A 16,208-nucleotide genomic window follows, 5' to 3' on the forward strand; every position below is an offset into this window, starting at 1 on the left:
TTGAAATAGAGCTAGAGACATATACAATAAATCCCTCAAAATAAAAATTATTTTAATCAAGCTGCCATGTATATACATAAATACATACGTATACACACATACATGTATACACACACACATTTATACACACATATACAAAAGCATATATTCGTATGTGTATGCATATATTAGTAGCAGCTATTGCGTGTCTATGTTTAACTGTTTCCAGAGTTTCATAGCCTTTGTAGATTGATTCATTCAGCATCAAAGTATAGAAAATTCAATATTTGTGAACGTACTCATTTTTCATTTGTAAAGTGCAATTTATTTTCTTGTGACTTTTCTTGTGACTATATTAAACCACTTAGCTAAATGTACATTTATCAAACTGTGAATAAACCCTGGAAGCATACATTAAAAAAAGATGTATTGTCAGCAAGATTATCAAAAAGAATCATACTGATATGTAGTCATATCTGGAACAATTTGTTAAACTAAGAAATTTTTTATATAAATTTTGTGAACAATGTTGACAGTACTGTAGAAAAAGAGTGTAGTAATACATATATGAGTATATGTGGCTTTAAATATTAACAAGAAGGGATTTGTAGAGCATAGGCATAACCTGCAGGAAAAGATGAAAAGGCTTTTGGTTATCATGATGTGTATTTTAATAAAATACTCTGGAAAACTTTATGGTTATATTACTTGTTATATTAAAACAGACCTTGAGAGCTATAAAAGGAAAGGAGTTTAAGAAATTTAAAATGTTTTAAGTGCATCTATGAGACCTCCTTACTTTATAGTTTCACTGTTCTGCTGCAATAAAGGCCTTGTTCTGCAAAGACATCCTAATCTTTTTACCCCATCTCATGCAACACTTCAGTGATACCAGTGATGCAGTGGGGCACAGTCCAGACTATGTTCACTCTGCTATGGGGTGACATTTTGTACTTTTTTTAATCTCCCTGCAAAGCACAACTCTGGCAGAATGTATAATCTTTATTTTAGGTGATGAGAAATCAACATAACATTAAATTATATTCAAGTATAGATTTTTATATGAGTTGACTAACAGCTAAAATAAAGGGCAGAAAGTCTGGGTCTTTATGCAAACTTTCCCAAAGCTTGGAGATATCCATGCCTTGTGTTTAGTTTGGAATGATTTTTAGTGATAAGGCATGAGACAGAAAGACCAAATAAAAACTTAGAAAACTTGTGCTGCAAGGGCCATCCATGCAATCCCTGTCTGTAAACTGTAACAGCCATCTGCATATTGTTTCAGAATATCTGATCTGTTGACGGTGACCTGGAGCGGTGAACTTCCACATAAAATTGGTTTGGGTGCCTCACTATTAATAGTGCTTTTCATTAATGTCTAACTTTAAACAGCTACTCATTTTAGGTCCTGGTTATTAGATTGAAAAACTGTATATAATGACATAAAAAAGGAGACAAAACATTCAGAGCTCACCAAGATACAATCAACAATCAACTTTTATGCCAGTTTTATAGCATCACTTGTCCTGATTCAGACTTCAAATACACCATCTAGTTGAAAAGCAAGATGTATTACGTGACAATCACCTTTTGGCCTGTGTTTCTGCAGCTATGCAGAGACACAATGTAATTAATACTCCATGGCCTACCATGCTGGCAGATGTCAGGATATCATCCACATACTTCGGCTGATAAATGAACAGTCCGGATGGTAGGTGCATGCTAATTCGCGGGTCAGAACAGTTAAGAGTTTTTCAGTGTTGTATCAAGCACTAGCTGGTGTAAGGCAGCATGTGATGTGGCCGGCTATTTTGCTGACTGTGAGTTTGAGTAACTAGAACATGACCATCAATTTCTTACTGTCTTAGACCTAAGCATGTTGTGGTGTGTTACTTTCCTGTAAATATGTTCAGAAAACATACCAGGGGTTGTAAAAATCAAACTTAATTGCTTGCTTCCCCGCCTCTGAGGAAGCCATTTCTTTTCTCTGATTCCGTAGAGCGGAGCTGGCTGAGTTTGAGGGTGGGAGTTGAGCTGGGCAGCCAGGACGGGCTTTCTTTGAGACCCCGCTCCTCCACTTAGCAGGGAGGGAACGATGGGCAGAGGAGAGGCAGCATGGAAAGGAAGGGGAGCAGCTGTAGAGCAGGAGGAACAGCAGAAGGCCTCCAGTGGCACGGTAAGCCAGGTGCTGAAAAGGCAGCTTTCTGTGTTCATGAGCGTATTTGCTTGAAGTTGGAGTAATGGAAGTTTCTTCTGGCAAGCTATGCTTATGTGATTTTCCTGTTCACTCTGTATTGGTGCAATAATTACCAATTCCATGACTGAACTTGGACAGATATCGGTAAGGACTCATTCTTTTCCTACACTTCATCTGAGGCTCTTCCCAAGCTTTCTTATGCTACCAAGTCACTGCCCCCATTCTGCTCCACAGACAGGATCATTCTCTGTAGCCAGCAGACCATTCTTCCCCTACCACTGTCACCCTTTCTTCCTTATCATTCTTCAGGCAGAGAAAGCAAACCCCATCTATAAGAAACTTTATTGTCCTTCTCAAAGTTTATTTTTGATTGGAAGTTTAAAATCTAAAGCCGAAAATTTTCAACAGGTTTCTGCTATGCGTTGAGTTCTCATATTTGTGAATCTCTATATTGCTGTCTTGTGACTTTTGTGACTTTCTATTGAATACAATTTTTGTTATGAAATTGCATACTATGAGTTATAAAGTTACACATTTTTTTACACTGTCCTTCCACCTGTAATTTGTGATCATTCTCTAACATGTACTGCCAAAGCAGCAGATGCCTCATTTTTATTCCATCTGCCTGTAGTGCCTTCCATTATTTATTTCCTTAGGAATTTCTAAAGGAAGCAAGTCTTACAGTTTAATTTTGTCTGTATATGTCTATCTGTCAGTTGCTTTCCTCTTCTCTCAGTAATGTCTGAATTTATTCCTATTAACTGAATTTGACAGAAGTATAAAGTTATCACAGAGGATTTTACCCCTGTCAAATTTGGTAGATATTCACCAGGAAATTCAGTGGTAGTATTTTCCACATGTTTCACTGGACTAAATGGCTAGGTATAAAACTGACACCCTACAATTCCTCAGTTGAAGGAAAAGTTTCTAAAGCAGTTCAGTCCTTAAGAGATACCAGAGAATCCACTTGGGCACTCAGCCTTCAAATATAAACCCGTGTTAAATCAGTCTTCATCAGTTTTGCTGCTCAAAGAATTAATCATAACCAGTTCAGCCACTTGGAGGCTAGAGGGGATAGTTATGTATGTGTTGTCTGACCTGCTGCACCCCTAGATGGAGTCAATTAAATATTAATTGGTGACAGAACTACTATGAAATTCTCTAGGTTGGTAAGAAAGTATTGTAATCTTTGTTAAGAGAAAGGTTTAAAGTGAGAAGTCCTTGCTGTGCTGTGTTGTACATACTGCTCTGCTATTGCTGTCCATCTCTGAAGTGACCATTCACCAGGCCTTAGAAATATGTTATCTGAGGTAGAAGCCACGGTATCTTTATGTCTGACCTCTTTCACTGGAGCTCATTACAGCAGCACAGCATGACAGCCAGAGTCAGAAAGAGCAGCAGTCATGATTAAAAAAGCATGGGTTTGTCTATTTGTAATGAGATGGGTTTTATGGGTGGTGGAGGGCTTATTTAAAAGATTTCTGTCTCTAACTCCTGAAAAATACTTTTGTATGTTAACACCATATCCAGCTTTTAACATACTGCCATAAATAACCCTGGTGCTAGCTATAAAAAGAAGGGGGTCGGGGAGGGCAAACAATAATATCTGGATGCCAGATGGCACCGTCGTAGTGATGGGGCCAGTTCAGCAAAAAACAAAAGGAAATTCCTGACATGCATCAGTGGGGGGGACAAAGCCCTCAGGGAACTGGATATGGACAGAGAGGCCAGTGTGGCAGAGTCACCCAATATCTCTTTCTTACTTTTCAGTAGGTATTTATGTTTCCAAAGACACATAAGCTATCTTATTTTGGTTTTCCCTGTTAAATAGTTTCCATCATTATGTTTGTACTTGATTCACAGGTTAGTAAGTAATTTTAAAACTTCTTACAAATGTTTTACTTTAAAAACAAAGCATGTTATGATTATGGGATTGCCAAAAAAAGTAGTGAGGCCATACACAGCTACTATCAACTGCTAGTCTGTTGCTTGTCCACTTCAGTGTCATGCAGTGAGGAGGAAGAAGGAAGTTTAGGGAAGATTCTCCATGCTAAGATCTAATGGCAAAAAACCTAAACTATGTATGTGGTCGGTCATAGGGAAGATCAGCAGTGCAGCAGCCTAACATTAGGTAATGTTTTCTGTCTATTCATCAAGGAACCACTTTAGGCAGTGACCACTACTTAGGATTTATATGTAGTATCTATACAGGGCAGAAGCAGTTAACTTTCCCTGGGGAGAAAGGCAGCATTGAATTTATGGAGAGCACCGACAGTGTGGAATGATTTGACACAAAGCTGAAGGAAAAGATCATATTCAAACTAAACTGAAGAGAAACTATAGAGGGACAGATTGTAATCACTCAGATTGGAATTGGACCTATGCAGCTGGCTCTTGTGCCGTTACTCTTACAGATGGAGCCCTGAGATTTTACTGACGAGTGGTCATGACCTCTGTTTCACTTCTTTGAACACTGGCACCAGCAGCTACTCAGTGCTGTGTGTGAGCATCCTGTGGTGTTATCTACACCTTAAAACGTATGGAAAGGTGGCCTTTCCTGGAGAAAAAGGACAGGTTTGCATTTCAGCTCAAGACAAGGAGTCTGTAAGTCTGAGCTCAGTTCCTGGTCCTTTCACAGAAAATTTCTAAGCCTTTGAACAAGCCACTGAACATTTCATTTTACCAGTAGTATCTGATTTTAGGTGCCTTAATAGATGGGTGTCTGTGCCTTCAAACACTCAGTCTACTGGTATGTGCAGTTCTCAAAACCTCAGACTGTCTGAACCATAGATTTACCCAATGATGGATTTTTTAAAAAGCAGCAAGCAATAAAAATTGAGGGCAATATCTATTTAAGTAGCAGTGAAGAAAATAAGATATTTTTCTCCATAGCTCAAACAACATCAGTCTGTATATATACTTTTTTTTTCTTCATAACACGCATTGTAGGAACCCAAGTACTTGGCAGAAGAGGCTGTGGCTATGTACATCAAGTGTTCTGGAGATCTTCACAAAACTTGGCAGGGGTCTCCATGGGTCTTACCCTGAATGCACTATGACCTGCTGGGAAAGGCCTCCCATTACTGAGCATTGACTCTGTCTTTGTATTTCTCTTCTTCTGACTTCCCCAGTTACGTATATGTTGCTATAGGGAGGGGAATATACACCAGTCCTTAGCTCTGCCCAGAGTTTGAAGGAAGAAATATCATTATCCCAAGACTAAGTACTGCCATTGTCATCGCTGTTCTCAACTTAAATTTTGATATCACTTTTGCTGCCTTTATATGCAAGTGATCATTGTGTAGCACATTTTAGTCTGCAAAAGCGGGATTTTAAAATACAGTCCCTTTTATAATTTAAAGAGATTAAGTTTTTTTTAAAACACTAGACACATTGTTGTCTGAAAGGGGCATTCTCATGTGTGAATCTGAATAATAATATCTACAAACGCAAATAGTCCTTGCAAAATTGAGCTGGGCAAGTGGTATCTGCCCAGTGTTCATGTGTGGATGAAATTCTGTGGACAACTGCAGTTCACTTGTACTTGCAGGTCCATTGGATGTGCAGCCTGAAGGCTGGACTGCTGTGCATTTCACAGTTCGACCAATATTTTGTATTAAGTGCTTTACATACAAACACGGCAAGTTGGTTTTGCTGTCGTATTAAAATTTCCTTAAAATACTTTTTCAGTGATGGCAGTACAAAAGCAATAAGCCAAAACCAGCTCAGTACCACACCTGAATGACTCCTGCAGAAGTCCATTGGTGTCGGTAGCATTACATTTCTTTTCCTCCATGTAGCCAGCCCAGTGTAGGCTAATGTGCATATGACAAATAGTGCAACAATAGTCCCTTCAGCTGAACACAATCTTATGCAAATTATGAAACCTCAACAGCTAACAAAATACAATGCCTCTTTTAAATGCAGAACTCACTGTTTTTCAAGGTTGTTCATATAATGGAAAAAGGTTGCTGGTCCATCACCATAAAACTTCCCACAGGTCAAGGAAACAAGTATAGGCATTTGTGTACGAGCACCATCCATTTTTAACCCCAGTTTTCTTTGGAGAGTTTTCCACCTTTCATTCCAACCCTTTTCCTTTTCCAGCTTGAGAGCACTGCTGCCCATGAAGATGCCCGTTTAGGGGGGATGACAGGCAAAGGGACCCTTCAGCCATCCCACAGCTGGGTGCTGTAATGTAATCAGCACTCCAGCAGTTGAGTAACAGCAGACACAGTTAAATCAGTCATAACAAAGCAAGGTCATGATTTTCCCTCCTTCCAGCTTTCATTTCTCCACCTAGTAATGATCTTTCTAAAATAGGAGCAAAAGGCTTCTTTTTAAAATATTCATCAGAGCTCTCAGAACACACTAATGTATTTTTCCTTTGGGGAAGAGGCATTGTCATATCTGCTGTGCAGAGGAATAAAAGAAGATGATCTTTGATGCAATGGCAACATGCTAATCACTGAGAAGTATGCTAAAAACTATGAAATACTCAATGTAATCTCTTTGAGGCAAGAGGCACCTTTTTATTTTTCATTTGTACAGCTATTAACACAGCTGGGTTCTGGCTGACAGCTACTCCTGCCACATTACTTGAACTAGTTATTGCCTTTGTCTTATTTATTAAGGTTGTTATTATAGGGACTATTATTACAGTGGGATTTAATTAAACAACATACAATGACAACTGAAACACCTCCATCATTTCCTGTTTTCTAAAAAACCTATTTCTTAGTAAATCTGTTCCACTACTTCCATTTTCAAAGACAACCCAGATGTTAGCATACAGAAAAGCACAATGCTGTGCAGTAGAATGTACACTATATGCAGAACAAATAACTTTAAACCCATAAACTGACTGCTTATTATTCACATACTTTTTGTGTTTTGTGCTCACCATTTGGCAACATTTATCATTAATGACCACATGAAGATATTTGAAAGCATTTGTAATTTCCTGGTTTTAGGATGATGGAAAATTCAGAACCATTGTGTATTTATATTATACATTTACATTACATAAATGTTCAGTATCTAATGACAAGTCCTATATGGAGATTTTGTTTGCAGGATTTTCTTGGGTTTTTCTGCTTTCAACTCTTCTGATTCTACCAATTCCCTCTTTAGCAGCCAACACTTACATTAGAATTAAGTTACACTTCCAAATATATCACTTAAAATGTAGGAATTGGGCCTAGAAAGCTGAATAAAATATAATTTCCTAAAGGTATTCCAGTGTATTCGTTATGAGTTGCTGACTAGGGTAAAATAATATAATATGTGGCATTTATAGATCAAGCCTCATTTCAAAAAGGATCCAGTCTGCTTTAATAATGTTCTTACTTCCCTTTTGTGTCCTCTCTCTTTTGTTCCTGTGTTTGTATGTATGATATACATCATGTGTAAATATTCTGAGTATATGAAGTATCTCTGTTTTTGTAAATGAGTAATTTTAATACCTGGCAAAATATCATCCCTTTTGGTTTGGAATACAGCAGCTCTTCAACAAAGCAAAGTTACACAGCAATTCACAATGTTAGAAAATGTAAGTAAGACAGCTTCTGATGGAGACCAGTGCCTTTTTTTTGTAACCTGATTAGGATTTCTACCTCTTAGTTTGTCAGGTCAAGAAGCCATACATTTGAACTAATCAAAATACCTAAGCCACAGTGGCTAACATGGACTGTTTAACCTTTGACAGGAGATTTTCCACATCAAAATAGTATTATAGCAGTTGCACAGTCTTAGAGAAAACAAGGTTAGTGGCCCACCTGTACTGTTTAAGAAAATAATCCTAAAATGGAGGATATCATCTTTGAAACAAGACCAATCTTTTAAGATAAAATGTCTCAGTGTAGGGAAATGGAATCGTTTTGCATCATTAGTTTCTCAAAGGCTTTGCTCCAGAAAGAAATCTTGTGGTCTTTGTAGCAACATTATAAGCAGTTTCAAATGTTCCCATAATACACACAATACATTTCCTTCCTTTCTATTACTTCCTGTGTATAGTGGTAGCAGTGGATATCAGGTTTATAACACGATGTTATAAACACCCACAAAAATTGGGTAAAGAGAGGCACACTCTCTGCTCTAGGACACTATGCTGTTCCAGTCAGGGATCCTGGTACATACGTGCTGGGGAGGTGCCAGGTTCCTTTCTAGGTTTTGGATTCTTTTTTTAACCCCAGAGTGAACAGAAAGTCCTTTTGTCAACTAGAGAAAGGCAGTGGATGAAAAAGAGAATTGTGTAAAAATACTTCCAAAGATGCTGATCACAAAACTGGGTTTCCTTTTCCTTCTTCTCAGACTGTTTGTGGGATTCTCAAGGTGAGTAATTACTTTCCTATAGCCCTGAGTAGCCCTAGACCATAGAAGAGACAGACATGTGTATTGCCTTCAGCCCTGGGCAAAGCTGTCCAAGTCTGGTGTGGCCTATCTAAATAAAGACTAAAAGGAGAGGAATCAGTGACAGCCATGTTTTAATCAAAAATACAGCCCATAAACTCTGATTTATTTGATAAATGTAGCTAATGCAATGATTAGGTGCTGAAAGACCTAAATTTTTGTCAGGCAGTTGATGCTATCACAAAAAGCTTTCAGTTCATTAGATTAGCACTCAAAAATATAGTAAAAATAAACTTGCTGAGTTTGAAGGAGCTGACATATCCCAAACACTTACTGTTAATGGGAGAACATTGTCGATAGGGATTGTTCCTGTGAGGTTCTTAAGGGATCAGTGCCAGATCCAACTACTTGCTCTTCTGTTCCAGCCCTTGAAGTGTGTCTACAACCACTGTCTTAGAATTTGCCCGTGGCAGAAAGTTTGGCAGAATGACCAATAGAGAAGACAAGACAATCAGACAAATCTGTCTGAGTAACTTGGATTCATTACTGCAGTGCTTTAACACCACCAACATCAGGTATCTAAGCATAAGTAATGCAGGTCATGGAGTACCCTGGAACCATTGTTTCCCGAAAGATTTAGGAATCAGCATAGATCAACATGAGCTCAGCAAAACAAGGTGTGTTACATTTAAACAAGGTGGTAATGATGTGGTATGGAGTTGAATGTCACCCTTCTGCTTGATGTCACTTTGAGTAAAGTGCTAGGCCAATTTCCAGTACTGATCTTTTTTTTAAGATGTTGAAAAAGTGGTGATAACACAGAAAATTTGAGAAATTATTCGATTGTTGAGGAAACAAAAAAAAATGGAGTTCAGTCTGTTTTGCTTTTTGTAATGATGGCTGTAAGGTGCTTTTATTAAAGTATGTATGGACTTTCAGAGGCAAAAATTCGGAGCATGAAAGAGTTCCTAATCAGTGAGACAAGAGCAACACCTGGAGAAATCCAGAATAGAAATGGAACAGTGGTTTTTTTAATGAGAAGGGAAATTAAACATGCTAGGGAAAAAAAAGCAGCTGAAGAAATGGTGGGTTCTTTATGTTTTTTTATGGCTCCAAATTAAGGCTTAGAAACGGTCACTGCAATACAGGAACAATGGTTGAAATTATTTTCCCTGTAATACTGCAACTAGCTGATAACAGCAGCCTGGTCAATACTTACTAGTGGTACCTACTACTTACTAGGCAAAGGTGATCTAGGTTAAATACTAGCAAAATGTAGTTAGTGGGATCAGGAGATTGCAGGATGCCTTGCACTGAGATATTTTAGGATCAAAGCAGGTGCTCTAAGCACGCATCTTTCTTCCTGGATATAAGGAAACACTCCACATGAGTACTTGAGAACCCTTCCACTGTTGCCATTGTGTTGTCAACAATATGTCATGGCTCTTATTTCATTATAGCCTTATGATGAAGTGACGCATTTGTTTCTCATTAAACAGAATTTGGGCTGGACAGGACTATACTGCTTTTGCTTGCCTGGTTGTCTGTGGACATAACTTGCCTTGCTCTCTTCCTCTCACAGGTTTATTCCTGAGGCTTGGTCCACCTGTAGTGTCACCTGTGGAGTGGGCAGCCAGGTGCGGCTTGTGAAATGTCAAGTGCTCCTCTCTTTCTCTCAGTCTGTGGCTGACTTGCCTATCGATGAATGTGAAGGTCCCAAACCTGTGTCTCAGAGAGCCTGTTACAGTGGCCCCTGCAGTGGAGAGGCAACTGAATATACCCCAGAGGAAACTGAGCTGCTGTTTGGCAGCTTGCAGGAGTTTGACGAGCTCTATGACTGGGAATACGAGGGCTTTACAGAGTGTTCAGAGTCCTGCGGAGGAGGTAAGTGCAAAATGTTTCTGTGCTGGATTTGCTTTCCCTCTTCAACCGTGTGCTTTGCAGTTAACACCCATGAACATGCTGCTTTGCTACAGCTCTTTAGAATCGTAGGATCATTTAGGCTGAAAAAGACCTTTACAATCATCGAGTCCAACTGTATTTGAAAAGGCATGGATGAAAACTGTGAAAAAACACATGTGCGCAACAGGACTTTCAGGCTCCATGCTCAGGCTGTCACCAGGAGTGATCAATGTATCACATATTTCTGTTTCCTTGTATCAGCTGATCACTCAAAAGGCACTCACGCAAAAAAGCTGGATGTTAAAGTGGTCTGGTGAAGGCTAAGAATCACATGTCATTTTTAGTTTTTATTTCTTGATTTGTACTGTGCAAGTATAAACATGTTGAAGTAAATTGTCCTTCCATAGCAGATGCATTAAATTATTGGTATTCGAAGGGCTCAGCCAGTTCCCTAAACTCCTATCACTAAGTGACATTAGCTCAATCCCAGGGCAAAAGAAAACATATGGTAAAAAAGCACTAATTGTGTGATTGTCTGGAGCTAGCAGGCTTGGCACTTGGAGTTGCTCAAATTTAATCACAGTCTCAGGTTCTGCATGTTATAGGCTATTAAGGCACAGTTCTCCGATATCCTGTTTTTCCCCATCATTTTGTCTAGCTAATTCTGAGAAATACGTCCACTCCAGTATTTTTTAAATTAAACCTAGACTTCTCCAGCTGCTGTATTTTTACATCACAAGTTTTTGGGCTATTTAAAAAAGGATTAGTATAGATAAAGAATAGATACTGTAGAACTGGAAACCAGTCAGCGCTCTACCGGTCGTTAACAATGTGATCTGTGCAGATTCACCAGCAATCAGTTACAAACTTAAAAAACACAGTTAGCAGAAAATAACGCGAAGGTTTTCTATGCTTACTTTTAGCTTGCTGAGAGTAGTCAGTGTTTAGAGCAGTTCACAGAGAGTTGTCAGACCATTGCCACTATTGCTTTGATTTCTACATTAAAAATATGACACTAGTGTATGCTAAGTGGTGACGAACAGTGACTTTATGGGAATATCTGTCATATATTGAGGCTACTAGTGAGCAGTGACAGTTTGTCACACTTACGCTGTGAATACTGAAACCTGAATAGCTTCTAGAAATATCCTCTGGAAATGAAGTAATTTCTTTGAATGTAGTAACTATGTGTGTATTTTTCGAAAATAACTCACAGAGACTGATATGACAGAGACATTTTGCTTTATAAATGTCAACTTTTTCAATTAACAGCAAAAATTGTTAGCCAAGATTTCTTTTTGTCTGACGTCAACTCCAAATTTTACAGATTAGCAGATGCTAACTCAGATATTTTTGTAGCCATAGGTGCAAGACTGATCAAACTGATTTTATTGGTTTTGGAGTCTCAAGAGAAAAAATTGGATAGATGCAGAAGTAACCTTTCACCTCCCAGAAGCAGCAACCAGAAGGAACCAGTTAGTCATTTAGTCTGCTGTTAGTGGCTGCATTTCCCAGAGCTGTCATCAAATATCATGTAACAATTATTCTATTCTGGTAGATATAAACACAGAAAATCTCATTTGATGGTATTTTGAAAGTGAACTTAAACTGCCTAGATTCATGTCCTACCCTTACACCCTTTTATATTGTGATTTCTTATTGAGAACTGACTTCTTTTTTTTCAGGGAAAGCAATTTTAAAGCAGACCGCTTTTTGTTCTGGTAATATTGTGCAGTAAATAATGTTTAGAATTCAGTTACTTGGGAAATAAACTTCCTGAAGTTCATGTACTTTTAATTATCTCTGTACTATGGAACTTCTGTCAGATAATAGAAGGTGTTTATATTCTCTAAATTTTCAAAGATCCATTCTTGATTTAAATCTTATAACCATTTGCTGGGTTGACCTATCAAAAACAGAGGGACAGGTGTTACCAGTATGCTGAGGCACACCCAGTGTGAGATTCAAGGAGAAGCTGAAGAAAGTGATTCTAAGTACCTTTGGTGCTGGAGCAAGCCAGATTATTTTTTTTTAAGTCATTGACAAAAGCTATTAGAGCCAGAAACTTCTGTCAATACATAGTCTAGCAACCACAGACTGGCTAAATTCAGGCAGGAGCCTTTTTCTTCAATACCCGTGCTGTCAGGCAAGATTACTGGTCTTACTGGTACCTTGAAAAGGTAAAAGGTTATAAGAATCTCTGAAAGGAAATTATAATGAGCAGAGTAGAATGCTGGTAGGATAGACTTAAGTTATTTGAAATACAATCAGAGATGACTTAGGTGACAGAAATAGGCATGGGGAGTGAACTCACTGGGAGGTTTGGGGCAGGTTGAATACTGAAAAGTAAAGAGCAGTAGTATCAGAGCTTGGCTATATGAATTTGATAAAGCAAAACCATCAGTCTGAGAAACAGAGAAAAGGCTGAAATAAAGACCTTGCAGTCAATTAGTTTTGGATAGTCATCACTGAAATGGACAATGAAAAAGTGTCAAGGTAATTGATGATTGTTGGTCAAGAGCTCATTACTGACGCACTTTAGAGAGGAGAAATTGAATCTGTGGAAGTACACTCAGTTTACAAAATTTTGATTTGAAACGAAAAACATCCAGCACATATAGATGGTGAGTGAGCTGTAACCCTAGCAAACAGAATGATGTCACCAGCATGTGGCAGAACTCGGTGGTTTCCTTTCACGGAGTTAAGAAGAGTACTTCCCTGGTTTCCATAGCTCTGGATTAGCAGTCCTTCTCTCCTGGCTTCATCAGATTGGTCTTGCTGTCAGGCCTGCACAAGTGATCAATGCAAAGTAGAGACCAGTAACTTGAATACAGTGCCATTTCCCATCAGGTAGAGAACCACCTCTGTTCTGCAGCCAGGAGCAGTCTGTCCTGGGGAATCCATGTGCCTCTGTTTGCTGTACACAATACGATAACATGCTCAACAGAAAAATTATTGAGCTGGAAAGATACTGAACATGACAGGGTAGAGAAAATACTGTTTATGTATAGAAATTTCATTGGTTTCCTTTCCTAGAAATAAATCACTACCATTTGTTTTATTCTTTCAGTGGGCTATCCTTTTTACATTTCTTTTTAAGTCTTTTGGGAGATTATTTGAATAGCAAAATGGCTTGAAAATATGGGGCCACCTTGTAAAGAAGGAAACCTGCAATAATGTTGGCTAACTTCAGGGACTTTGGTAATTCGATGTTGATGTCCATATCCAAAAATGTGACATTTCTTTCTTCTCTTCAGCACCTGGAGTACAGTGGAGACACTGTCTACGCTTGAGTCGTAGACATGCCCTGAATAGGCTTGCACTTGTAGGAGCCAAGAAATTGCTCAACATGCCACTTTGCTGTGGGTCTCTCCTCAGCCTATACTGAGACCAAGGGGAATAAATCCATGAATAATTTCAGGAGTACAGGAATTACAATGAGTTGCAGCACTTTGATCCTGTTGAATAATATGATATCATTGTTTTTCTAACAACATGTGTTCTGGCATTAGAAACAGCAAAAGGTATTGTCAGTTCTGTTACACTGCTCTTGGAGCTGTTCAAGATATTCCAACACTATTTTTTTTTTTAAACGTTGGTGTCTTCAAAAGCTTGTGAGATATTTTTGAAAAGTAATTGTTGGTTTTGAGAACATGATGCAATTGTTATGAGTTCAGCTAATCTTTTCCTAACTCAGGAAGTAGGAATGAATGTAAAAAGCATAATTCCACTTTGCTTGAACGACTGTGGATTAGATTTTTAGGAAGTTCAGGCCAATTATTATCCTAAGACCCCCTGGGGAAGCAGCCTCATTACTGTCTGCATCTGGGGCTGCAACCCCTGAGCTGGCAGCCCTGGGTGTGAGGCTATGCTTCCCCACATGCAGCAGCCCCAATGCAGCCTCGCTGGCCCCACCAGGCCAGTCTCTGCCCACAGCTGCCCCTCTGGGTACAGAGAGCTGTCTGTGACCATGTATTGCTGTGTGCAGGTGTCCAGGAGGCTGTGGTGACCTGCCTGAACAAACAAACCAGAGAGACTGCTGACGAAACACTCTGTGTAACCAGCCGCCGTCCTCCACAGCTGCTGAAAGCCTGCAGCCTGGACCCCTGTCCCCCAAGGTAGGCTTTTTATATCTTATCACCAGGCATACATTTTCTTCCAGATTTAAGAGAGATGTGATCACTGATGAAGTTGAGAAACTGATCTTCAAGCTCCCCATGAATCTGAGATGTTTGGGGTCAGGGATGCTGGATCTGGGCATTACTGAAATGACTCCTGAAGTACAAGAGTAAACCATGCAGATAAGAGCCTGAGATGGCTCCCCAGGTTGCAGTACCACAGACTCAGCTGTCTGGGCTCAGCAGATCCGTGTCACTCCCCCTGGGACTCCTTTTAACAGATGTGAAGAGAGCAGAGGTGATGTAGGTAAAAATCTGCTGCCTCATAAGGTAGCGAATCAGCACAGCCGGGTCGGTGTTGTTATCACAGGTGAGGATACCCGGGCCAGGGCTCTTCGGTCTTGTCCCGACATCATTTAATGGATTTTAAGGAATCCATGACAAAAGCAAAATAAATACACAAGTGTGGGTGATTGTAGTCCAGTATGTTGCACAGAGCCATTTAAACAACACTAGCAGTATGAAAAAAAAAATTTTAAATAATATGTGACCCCAGACTTAACGGCCTTTTGGTCTGGAGGCACACACTGCCTCACACATGCTCTTTCTCATACTGCAGGGGTTTACAGCCTCTTCATGCCACAGTCATACTGACCAGGAATGCACAGCGGTGGTAAAACCAAAGGGCAAACTTCAGACCGCTTGCCTATTCAGGTCCTGCAGGCAGTCAATTTATAGATTGGCTTAACTTCACCCAGAGTTGTGTTAAATTTAAGGAGACTTCTCCAACCTCCCCTCTCACAAAGGTTTTGCAGAACCTGTTCTTCCCCGGCATCAGGCAGCTTCCACAATCCTGACCCTAAAAATAGCAGATCTTTGTCTGCAGAGAGTGACATCTGTGCCCTCTATGACAGAAAATAGCTGTCATGAGGTTCCTGTGGTTTATTTAAACAGACCTGGGCCTGTCAAGTCTTCAAGGTGTACTGTATACGTATTGTCTTTGTTCCCAGCTGTACAGAGGTGCATTTACTCTTTTCTGGTAGTGCAGCAGATTTGAAATACATTGATTTATAACTTTGGACTATTTAAAACACTCAATGCTGTCCAGGTGGTAGATATTCCTTAGAGTGTACATTGGTAGGTGTGTGTATGGTTTATATGACAGCAGGCTATATCAGAGGTATATCTTTAGGAATATTAGTAGATTTTGGGTACACAGGGAAGGTTCACATAAAAAATCAAATATGGCATTAAATATGACCAGCATCCAAGAATGGTAAGGACAGAAACAACAGTTTGATTGGATGATCAGGATTTTGAGTCTGTGACAAGCAGAGCCAAATAGGCTGACACTTTTCACCAAAGCATTACAAGAATTGCTTGTAATTGTATTGCAACCCTGACTTTGTTAAATTGTCTGTATTGCTGGCAGTAACACAGAAATATTATACTAATGCTTGAAAATAACTTTGTAGGTGGAAATCTCGCTGTAATTGGTAGCTAGCAGCATCACTGAAGCTGAGAGTGCATGGTAGGAGATTAATCACCCATCAATTCTGACACGGAAAATAAATATTCACTAGTTAAGAAAAAATAAGGTACACTTATGTACGCCAGTATTTATGTGAGTTCTGTTACAAAAGTAGTCTAAGAAATTGGGT

General features: G+C 39.3%; 1 protein-coding gene across 1 annotated transcript in view; it reads left to right on the forward strand.

The window, feature by feature from the left end:
• The window catches only part of ADAMTSL1 (ADAMTS like 1), a 213,624-nt gene that overhangs the window by 116,082 nt on the left and 81,334 nt on the right, over positions 1-16,208 (forward strand). Inside the window, exons 14-15 of the mRNA XM_059833532.1 lie at positions 10,110-10,411; positions 14,418-14,547. Of these exons, the coding sequence (XP_059689515.1) occupies positions 10,110-10,411; positions 14,418-14,547 (432 nt within the window). The remainder of the gene's footprint in view (positions 1-10,109; positions 10,412-14,417; positions 14,548-16,208) is intronic.

The sequence above is a fragment of the Gavia stellata genome, chromosome Z (assembly GCF_030936135.1).
Source record: "Gavia stellata isolate bGavSte3 chromosome Z, bGavSte3.hap2, whole genome shotgun sequence".
NCBI classification, from domain to species: Eukaryota; Metazoa; Chordata; class Aves; order Gaviiformes; family Gaviidae; genus Gavia; species Gavia stellata.